We start from the raw sequence: 11,741 nt of genomic DNA on the forward strand, positions 1-11,741 counted from the left end.
AATAAAAAGATTGAGTTATCGATAAGATTTACAGGCTGCCGGAGATAGAACGACGTGGTAGCCGGCGGTTTTGGGGAGAGAGATAAACTGGGCTTCGGAGTTTTTTCGTGGGGTCTAGAGTTTTTTCTTTTAATTCCTAACACTTACCAAAGCGGCGCCGTTTTGGTAAGTGTAAGGAAACCCTAATTTTAAGCAAAACGGTGCCGTTTTGCTTGCTTGTTTTAATATGATTTTTTTTTTCACAAATGGCATTTTGGTAACTTACCCTTGCCAAAACGACGTAGTTTAAAATTTTTCATCATATTTGACAGTAATAACTAACGGAGTGGTCAAATTGCAACTAGTTGGTAGTTTGGGGCTACTTTATCACTTTCTGAACATTATGGGGTTAAAATGAAAACAGTTGATAGTTTGGGGGGCTTTTTTATATTTTGCCAAATTTTTTTTTTTTTCATAAAAGGGCATTGTAGTAACTTTCCCGTAACAAAACGACGTTGTTTTGCAGTTTCTGTCCAAATTGATGGTTTTGACTAACAGAGTGACCAAAATGCAATAGTTTGGTAGTTTGGGGGGTTATTTTATCACTTTTGGAACATTATGGGGCTAAATCGAAAATGGCTAGTAGTTTGGGGGGCTTTTTTATATTTTTCCCATATATATATAATGATGATAGGTACCCAACTCTTTTGCCCAACTTATGTTCAACTTTGGCCTTATTTTTTTTTTTTTTAATATATATATATATATATATATATATATATATATAAGGGAAAATGTATAATAAGTCTCTGAGTCAACCCTCCAAAATTTAAATCTCCCAAAATTTTTTTCTTTCGAAAATTTAATCCTTGAGTCAATTGAAATGACAATAAAATCTTTGCTGTCAAAATTCTTTAACTGCCATTAGGCCAACTCAAAATGCATTGTTTTACCTGATTAAAATCTTAATTTTTTAATAATTTAATTTAAAAAATTAAATCTAAAAAAAAAAAATGACGTTGCCACCCCTGGCCACCACCCAACCTTATGGGGTGGCCGCAAACCACCCCAGGGGTCACGGGGTTTGGGATGCCCGCGAGCCACCTCATGGGTGGAGCAAACCACTTGGGGGTGGCTGCAAACCACCCCATAGGAGTTTGGTGGTGGCCAGGGGTGGCAGCACCACCCTTGGCCAACCTTCAAAATTTTTTTTATTTTATTTTTTTAGATTTAATTTTTTAAATTAAATTAATAAAAAATTAATATTTTAATTATGTAAAACAGTGCATTTTGAGTTGCCCTAACAGCAGTTAAAAAATTTTATTGTCACTTCAATTGACCCAGGGACTAAATTTTCGAAAAAAAAAAAAAAAAAAAAACTTAAGGTGATTTAAATTTTGAAGGGTTGACTCAGGGATTTATTATATATTTTCTCAATAAAAAAATGTGTGAAGGACATTATTATGAAGAAAAATAATATTTTTTATTTAAAAAAAAATACCAAATAAAAGGACCAAAAATAGATATTATTCCTTCACACATTTTTTTTATTTGCTACTTAGTTTTTTTTTTTTTTTTAAATAAAAAAATAAGGCCAAAGTTGGACAAATTAGTTGGGACTCTATCATTTTCCATATATATATATATATTAGTTAATATTTTTTAATTTATGTTTTTTAGATTTACTAGATTATGTTGGTGGATTTCACTTTAGGAAACTATTTTGATTTGTTATGATTTAACTGCCTTATATGTTGTTATTATTATTATTATTATTTAAAATATTTTTTCTTGTCACCAACTATAGATTTACTGGAAGCTAAATATTAAATAATATATGTGATGAAAATTTTATTAGCAAAATGATTAGCAAGTGTGATATGAATAATAGTTTACAAGTATAAATAATGTTTTTTTTTTTTTTTTACTAGAAACAATAATTAGTGAATGACAACTTCAAGGTTTAAAACACTCATTACCTTCAATGCAGATAGCGGATAACATCCACATTTATTATCTGCATTAACCACGCGGATGCGGATAGTAATCGCATAATGCGGATGCGGATAGTACGAGGTAGTAAAAATCACTATGGATCCAAAATTTAATAGTGATCCATAAAAAATTTAATGGTGATTTTTCCAACCACATAAGAAAGAATACACATGAGAGTACACTTAAAGAATGAGATAGCTTACTTTTAATTTTATAGGTTTTTTTTTTTTTTTTTCGCTTCTTTTAGTATGTTGAAAGTTTGGTCTCCTAACAGTCTAGATATTCATTTCTTTCTCATGTCTCTTCACGTCTTCTTCAATTACAGTAAATGGCTTGCTAAACCAGCATATTTAATTCCTCAATTGGCCTTCACTACAAAAGGTTTTAAAAGCCCTTTTCAAATTTTTTAATAAAGTGGTTCAAGGGACGACAATTTGTGTGGTTAGGTCGATAGCCTCATTTCTATAAGCTATTTAGTAAGGCTCAACAGCAATGCAATATTTGCTTGTGATGGTAATATATTTCCACCTTTACCTTACCAGATACATTTAGTGATAACATATCATGATTGTCATGAAACGTACTTCCCTAAACATATCTTTACTTCAAGCTAGGTTGTTCAACCACTTAAATATCTCTCTTCTCCTCTCTCCTTTTAATTTCAATACTCTTTTCAAATATTTTTAATGTTAATTTTGTATTTATTATTATTTTTATTTTTTTTATAAAAGACGTCTTTCATTTCATAGCAAAGATCTAGAGTATAAAAACTCTAAACAAGAAGAGCAGGTTGCTTTAAAAGAACTACATCAAAAATAAAAAAATAAAAGAATCTCTTCCATCAATATTTTCTCTATAGGTTCTTGCGCCACTAATTTAGCCAGTCCATGAGCTACGAAATTGGTTTCACGTTTTGCATGTGTAACCTCCCACCTTCAAAAGCATAAGAGAACCACCTGCACATCAGCAATAATCTGTCCAAACCGAAGCCATTGATCTCCCTTTGCAATAATAGCTTGGACCACTTGAAGTAAATTTCCTTCCAAAATTATATTCGATAATCCCAGGTCCCGGCAAAATTGCGTTGCTTGTAAAGCTCTCATTGCTTTAGCTATGATCTACGCTGGACAAGCTTCCACAATGCGACTAAGTGTCACCAAACCATTGGAGTCCCATATAATCACACCTACCCTAATACGTTTGCTGTCTAAGTTGACAGACACATCCCAATTCGCCTTCATCCTTCCACAAGGAGGATTAATCCACTTCGTTCGGGTTGGAGTAGGTTTATTAGGCTGGCCATCTTCCATTTTATCCCAAGAGTTCCAGAATTGAGCAATCACCTCCTCTGCCTCTTTTACAATATAGTTTGGATGAGCAAAGGGCCCGCTATGCACAACGTGAATTTGACGGGTCCATATGCCTCAAGCCGTGGCTACTATAACGGCCATCTCTTCCCCCATTGCACCGCAACAAAAGAGCTTCCAGAAATTCGAAAAAGCTGCTACCTTCACTACTGCATTTTTGAATCATTTGTTGGCTCCCTCCCCATACATCACTAGCAGCTGGGCATTCCCACAGTGCATGAACCACCGTTTCTGAAACCCTACGGCAGATAGGACATAGATCCTCCTCTACTACTACTCTCAGCCTTAAATTATCCTTAGTAGGAATGATATTATTGCAAGCCCTCCAAAGAAAAACCTTAGTAGAATTAGGTACATGAAAGTTCCAAAGATTCTTCCAAACCCCATTACTCCCAGCTTGGTTGGACCTTTCCCCAGCCATCATATTTTTCCTCTTATTCTCCAAGTAATAAGCACTTCGAATTGTGAAAACCCCGGTAGAGGTAGCCAGCCAAATCATCTTATCACTTTGATAATATCGGCTCAAAGGTAAGCTGCATATGATCTCAGGTTCCTTTTTCCAAAAAATACTATGGATAAGAAAAATATTTCACCCACTTGTATTCCTATCAATCAGTTTGGCAACAATAGCATCCACATCCAACTGATGGCATGGACATTGGATAGTATATGTCATTGGTTTTGGTAGCCATTTATCCCCCCATATCTTTCCTGTGCGGCCATCCCGTATCCTCCAAATCATCCCTGCATGGAACAAGGGTTTAACTGATAGAATGCTCCGCTAAGGAAGAGATGGTCTACTCCCCAACTTTTCCTTTAAAAGGGAAGCCTTGGGATAATACTTAGCCTTAATAATCTGAGATGCCAAACTTTGAGGGTACTGAACAAGCCTCCAACATTGCTTCGCTAATAAGGCCTTGTTGAAGCAATCGAGATCACGAAAGCCCATACCACTTTGCGATTTAGATCGCCCCATCTTTTCCCAACTCATCCAATGAATTTTCTTCGCATTATCTTGCTGACCCCACCAGAATCTCTGCATGATTGCATTAATATCTTTACAATGCATTTTAGGCAAGAGAAAAATACTCATTCTCTAGGGATGGCCTGGACCACAGCTTTTAGTAGAATTTCCTTTCCAGCTTGGGAAAGAAACTTCACCTTCCAATCATTAACCCTTTTCCGCACTCTCTCTAGATTTTGGAATTCTTTAAGTCGAAATTTCTCCACCAAAGTATGAAGGCCTAAATACTTATCATATCTTTGTGCTGCTAGAACCCCAGCTAACTGAATGAGATGATCACGAATCCCCTGTTCAATATTTCAACTAAAGAAAATAGGGGTTTTTTCTTTATTCAGCTTCTGACCCGACACCCTTTCATAATCATCCAAAATATCAGTCAACTGTTGCCAATCTTGCATCGTAGCTCTACATAAAACAAGACTGTCATCCGCAAAGAACAAGTTACTAAACCGGGGGCCCTTTGGACAGGTAGGACCACCTTTAAGAGTTCCATCACTATGTGCACACCCAATTTTTGAGCTCAACACCTCTACACATAAAAGACACAAGTAAGGGGATAAAGGGTTCCCTTGCCATAAGCCTCTTGAAGGCCGAGTACATCCCTCAAGGGAACCATTAATCAAGACAGAATATTTGACACTAGTAATGCACTTCATAATCATCTCAACCCATTTTTCAGCAAAGCCCATTCTCCTCATCACTTCTTCTAGAAACACCCATTCCACCCTATCATAAGCTTTACTCATGTCAAATTTAAGGGTCATATATCCTACCTTGCCTTACATACGAGAGTGCATGGAATGCATTGTTTCGTATGCTGCAATCACATTGTCAGAAATAAGCCTACTTGGTATAAAAGCACTCTGGTTAGGTGAAATGATATCCAGAAGAATGGTCTTTAACCTATTAGCCAAAGTTTTAGATCTTATACAAAACATTACAAAGGCTAATAGGTGTATATTTTGAAACTTTCATAGGAGTTTTCAATTTCAGAATTAAAGCAATATACGTATGATTCACCTCTTCATCAAACAAAACCGAAGATAAAATTTTAGAACTACATTGCATACCTCATCGCCTATGGAGGGCCAGTGTTCATGATAGAATGCTGCAGGAAGACCATCGGGCCCTGGCGATTTGAGAGGCCCCATCTGTGAGGGTGCAGCACAAACTTCTTCCTTTGTAAATTCCTTAGTCAAAAGTGCATTCATAGAATCAGTCATCGTCCGTTGGAGCCCATCAAGATATTCCAAAATTCCATTCGGATTAGAGGTAGTAAATATATTATGGAAATCCGATGTGAAGCCAGCAATCACCTCCTCAATCGTAGAGCACTCACCACCCCTCTCATCTAAAATACAATGAATGTGGTTTGCCCGTCATTGTTGGTTAACACTAGCATGAAAAAATTTCGAGTTCTTATCCTCATGCTTGAACCAATGCTCCTTCGCACGTTGCCTCTACCCCATGTCTTCCTGCTCCAAAAGGTCGTTAACCTCCCTTTGTACTTGCACAATATGAACCATCTTGTCAAGGCCCTCTTCCTGTTGGAGCACACAAAGTTGTGCTGTTTTCAGGGCAGTACCCTTTTCAGCAATCCCGTGATTTTTCCTCCACCAACATAAAATCTCCCTTTTACTCCAATCTATCTTGCCTTCGATTTCTTCCATACACAGCCATGCCATATTTTAGCCTGCCAAACCTATTTAATCTTCTCACGGTTCTCCTCAAACTTCCCCCACCCAGCCTCATAGAAAAATCTAAGAGTTTGCTTCTCATTCCTTGGACCCGCTTGCATGCCATCAAGTGAAGAGGTTGATTAAAACTTCTTCCCAGCTAGGACCTCCGCTGACATAGCTTGGAAAATCTCCAACCAATCACCATTAGCTGTGACTCTATCAAGTCATTCTTGGATGAAGTGATTGCGTTTCCTTTTATTGCACAGGTATACTTAGGACCCGAAAAATTAAGATCATGGAGCTTACAATACCCCAAAGTATCTCGGAAATCCTCCATCCGCCACATAGGTCTCCCACAAACGCCATGCTTCTCCGAGCTTTCTAAAATCTCTTTGAAATCTCCAAGACACAGCCAAGCAGATGGTTCCATACGCCGAAGATGACGAAGAAGATCTCATGCCTCCTTTCACTTTGTGACATCCGGGTGACCATAGAAGCCCGTAAACTTCCAAGGGGGACTAGAACTATTTAATTTGACCACAACATTGATAGGCCTTCTTCTATAGTTTTGAATATCAACTTCAGCCTCATTACTCTAAAATAATGCCAACCCGCCACTTCTACCAACACTATCTACCACAAACACACTTTCAAAACCTAGTTTAATCTTTAAACGATCAAACTTGTGTGTCTGTAGCTTGGTTTTCATTAGTAAAATCAATTTGGGTCGCTTCTCCTTCACCATACGGCAAGGGTCTTGAACTGACCGAGGGTTCCTAAGCCCTCGGCAGTTCCAACTTAGGTACTCATGGTGTCTGGCAGGACTGCGAAGTAACCACCGCCAATATATCTCCACTAAAAAGACTACTTTGAATATTACCTCTTCCTTTTTTCTTCCCATTCCATATTACCTCTTCCTTTTTTCCTTCCCATTCCCACAGTATCCAGACTACCCCCTTCCTCTGCAATTCTTTTCCCCGCAACCTTGAGGTCCTTGTCTACGGCCCCTACCCCCTCTACATGGTGACGAGCTTTCTTTTTCAAGGCTCTTAATTTTGTATTATATCAATATTAGAAGGCATATTAACCAATGTAATTGAATAACATTCTCACATGTTCAGATATATATATCAAAGTCCAAGCTTTTGCAAACATATTGATAGGGTTGTCTTTCTCCAACTTTTACAGTCTCCCTATAAGGCGTTTTGAATGTTCGAATAGAATAACACTACTCTTCACGCCGGCTGAAAATGTAAACCAATATTGCCAAATTTGGAAATACTGCTCACTTCTATAGAGCCCAAAGATTCTATTATACAGAACTTACGATTCTATTGAATTCATTTCTGGTTTTGGCATTTTACATGTGTTAGTATCTAAGGCATCATAAGAGATGCGTGAAAAGGAAACACAAAAAAAAAAGTAGATCATATAAAAAACAAATGGGACATATTTGCCTCACTTCCTTCCTATTTGGCTACTTGTTCCAGGACTGGAATTTTATTCCACGTTTCCTCAAGTCCACTAACTTGCAGCGGTGGCAATGAAAAAACGCTCACTGTTGAGCTTCCACTCCGAATTTCCTTCAAAACCCGTAATGCTGATATAGTGCTCTTCATGTATAAGCTCTTCACATACTCTATTTCTGCGAGTTCCTTGGGCATTCTGAGCAGCCCATCATTCCTGTTAGGGGCAGAAGTTGAAGGATCTTGATCGCACCCTTCCTCCCCATCAGCTGCCCCAGATGAAGTCGGGGCCGGCGGCGGCAGCTCGCTTTTCGGGAACAGCCCGTCCAGCATTGACTCACACTCCTTCACAAGCTTGTAGAGCAAGTCAGTGGTAAAGAAGGGCTGTTGCAAGACCTTTTGAATGAAGGGCAAGCGAATGAGGGCACCAGTTCTTTTGTCATATTTCTTCAGTATTTTCACCAATCCTGTTGAGAGCATGTTAAGGTTTCATTAAGTCAAGTGAGCATTTATCTTTAAGACTTGGATGATACTTTTGCATAAATCATTAAGTAAACGATTAAATAAACTATATACCAATACAAAATATAAGAGATCATATGTAGAATCTAATGCCAACCCACTTTTTGATTAACCAAATCGAATTGAGTATATCTAATTGCCAAAACCGTACAATTTCTTATTCCTAAATGGTAATCGTAAGTCAAAGTATCAAAAGAACTTGAGCATCTTCAAATTTATTGGAGGTTTAAAGATTAAAAGAACAAGACATAGTTGAATTTGTAAGGACAACAATCCATGCAGAATTCATCATATTATAATTGAAAGCAGATAATGCAAGCATAGTTCCAGATTGTATTAAAATATGAAAAACTTGTTGATACAAAATGTACTGCTACTCACGTGTAACTCATTGGCAAACCCTTCTAAGAAAAAAACAAAACTTGCGCTGAGAAATTGTCTTGCAGAATATTCGTGAAACCAGGGCCAAAAGGAAGCATATGAACCACAATAATGTTTGATCCCCAGAAATTGACGGCCTACATTCATATATTTTGTCCTACAGCTTAAATAACCTTTTCCCCTTATATCATATTAGTAAAGCATAAAGTAAAAGAAAAATAAAAGTACCTGTATAGTTAAGTGCGCTGTAATTCTCCAACAAAACCATCTCTCCGTGGAAGTCCACTATCTCCTTCCGAATTTTTAACATCTCTTCATTGGAATCCTTTGCCTTTGCCACCCTATCTTGTAACTCCTGCAATCCCACCACAACACAAATTGTCAACGCCGACGCATATTAAAAATCATCTATTTCTTCTTTCTTCTTTTTGTTTTCATTCATCAAAAGGTTATAGAAGAGCAATTTGGTGAAATGTACCCATAAATCTCACGTTCCAGACAACAAATGCATAGATCAGACTCTACTAACTATCATTCAAGTGGATTGAGACCCATTTGAACACAGCCTAAAACTTTTATTTTGAACAGGTGGGTCTTGAACTCCTATATATACACTCTCATATTAACTCATATTAACTGCCCAAATTACGATAAATCCCGAATATGAATACTTTCTCCTTGTTTTTGCGAGCACGTGTTTGATCCCAAAAACCCATAAATAAGATGGAATATGCCGTTAGGGCTAGCCAATGAATTGGACAACCAACCACAACTATTGTCAATACGTAGTTTAACTTGATCCCCTAATAAAAGAATCATTTTTGGTCTACGAAAATAGTAATCAAATCTTAGAACACATGAGTTTTTGCTAACCATTCTCTCTTTCTTTGGTTTTCAACACATAATACTAAAAAATAAAATAAAAATTTTGCAAAACTTCTAAGTCAAATCATAGAACAGAACAGAGTTTACTAAAGATCATTGACCAAAAGCAGCGGGTTGGCAAGTATGTGGACCCAGACGGCGTTTGTCACTAACGGAATATACCGCCAGACAGATTCCCACAATGTTATTAACTGACACAAACAGTAAACGTGGGTCGACGAAAACAACGGCGACGCCACGACAAAAGGAGTAAACGTTTAGTATTAAAAACTCCCTATAATTCTCTTCTCATGTATTCGAAGAACGACAAAAAGGAGTAAAGTTCTTTCAATCTCATCCACTACTTTGAAATTCCAATTGTTTTTTCATATTAACTTTTCTATAAGGAAAGCAGATATAATTTTATAATAATTCCACCATTATCGAAGTAAATACCAAACAAAATTTCAACCATTGATTTGGGTAATCTAAAGACTGAGATGCGACAAATTCCTTCCCCTAGAAATCCTGATCGAAATGCGTAATGGCTCGTGACAGTAAACGAGGAAAAACGTCCACGTCCGGAGCAACTCTACGAGATTGCGGCCAAAGCCAGACGAATCCCAAGACACTTGTGACGCGCACTACTGGCGCAAAATAGCTTCAGAGGTGCAGGCTAATGAAGTTTCCAGCACCTATAAGCTACCGTTTGTGTTGTAACAAGAAATTGATTTTCCTGGAAAAGTTGTTTCCCCTAAAAAAAAAAACTAGAGGAAAAGAAAATCACAGGCAATTCCTATTTCCTAGTGGGTAGATAATTAATGACAAATATAGCGAGTAGAAAGAATCAAAGTTTCTAAGTTAATGAGAAAACAGAGGAAAATAAAACGAGAATTGAAATTTACGCCATCGTATATATTTTCTCGGCAACCAAACAGGTCATAGCTAATTTATAGAATACCGCGCATAAAGAGAAAGAGAGAGAGAGATTTGAGAGAAAAGCACCTTCAATCTGATAATGTATTCCTCCTCCTTCTCAACGAAGAAGGTGTTGAATTTTTCGAGCTCGTTCTCCAGCAACCGAATGAAATCGATCTCCTCCTCGGACATGCCCTCCTTCCCATCAACGGGTTCGGCTCTGAGCCGCTTGCTGGGCCTCTCGCCGCCTTTCGGCTCGAGGAGCTTGAGCTTCTTCTTGAGCTCCTTGTAGGACAGGAACTTGTCCCGCCATTCCGGCAACGTCTCGTCGATCTGGTTGCTTAAGCTCTTCCCGAATTTCATCTCTCAAGTGTATGATGGGCGTTTGGTTGCCTAGAAAAACTGTGAAAATCAGAGGGAATGTGAAGGAAAAAGGAAAAATCTTGAGGGACACAGCGTGGTGATGGCGAGGAGAATGAGTAAGGAACCGGTAGGGAGGGAGAGTGAGGGTGATATAACGTTTACAGAACAGAATATTCGAGGGGTATAGTTGGAATATCCGTTTGTTTTGTAAGAGTATATCTCGGGTTTTATTCCTTCTCACTTCTCAGTTCTTAATTTTAATTTTTTATTATTATTTAATAATTATCTTTTGCATTGGAAAAGACATGCGCGCGCTGCGCTGGTATTATTTATTTATTTTCCCAGTGGCTCAGGGAAGTGAAGCCGGATTGGTGGGTCTGAGTGAGCGAATGAGCTGGCTTCTGGGTGGCAACTTGGACAAATTATTTCCTTTTTTATTATTATTTTTTTTATTTCTTTACTTTTTCCACGATGTCAACCTGAGAGAACAAGAATATTCCATGGTTCTCTGCCGTATGGATTTATTACGGCATATGTGCTATTGAAATTGTAGCATTTTTTCCACGGTTTAAACTTAATTTTAGTTTTCTTTTTAATAAAAAAAGAAAGAATATAATTAAATTTGAATTGTTTAAAGATGATGCTACTCAATATTCTCAAGTGTTCATCTCTCTTTTTATTCTTTTATTTTTTATTAAAAAAAAAAAAAGTTTATATGAATATGCCACTTAGACAAGAATACAGAGAGATAAACGCTTGAGAATGTTGAGTAACATTTTTCCGATAGAGTTTTTCTCCAAGTTTGGAATAACTTTCTCCAATCTAATCTATAAAAATGACATGTGTTTATTTTTTTTAATAGCATGTGAAATGCATATAATTTTGGGAAGTGCTAGAGAGCCAAACTGACTTGATAAGGGTTTTTTAAATTACAAAAAATACAATTCTTTCTCTCTTGTCTGCCACTCACGATCTGCCACGTCAGTTTAAAAAAATTTTCGAGTTCATTTGTTTAACTCCCTAGCACTTCTCTATGATTTTTAATAAAATTTATTTCACCTTTGTTTCTACTATTAAAAAAAATATATGCATGTTATTTTTATAGACTGGGTTAGAGGAAGTTCCCCCAACCCAATTTGGAGAAAAATTATATCCGCATTTCTCTTGTTGAAAATACTATAAT

At 37.1% G+C, this 11,741-nt stretch overlaps 1 protein-coding gene across 1 annotated transcript; it reads right to left on the reverse strand.

Annotated features, from left to right (window-relative positions):
• Positions 1–7,189: 7,189 nt before the first annotated feature.
• Positions 7,190–10,705, reverse strand: LOC132165611 (SPX domain-containing protein 1). The gene is made up of 3 exons (XM_059576244.2): positions 10,283–10,705; positions 8,642–8,768; positions 7,190–7,977 (listed from the first exon to the last, which is right to left on the reverse strand). The coding sequence occupies exons 1-3, from the start codon at positions 10,556–10,558 to the stop codon at positions 7,514–7,516; spliced, it is 867 nt and encodes a 288-aa protein (XP_059432227.2). The 5' UTR covers positions 10,559–10,705; the 3' UTR covers positions 7,190–7,513.
• Between the last annotated feature and the right edge of the window lie 1,036 nt (positions 10,706–11,741).

Source organism: Corylus avellana, chromosome 11 (assembly GCF_965113065.1).
Source record: "Corylus avellana chromosome 11, dhCorAvel1.hap1.2, whole genome shotgun sequence".
NCBI lineage: Eukaryota > Viridiplantae > Streptophyta > Magnoliopsida > Fagales > Betulaceae > Corylus > Corylus avellana.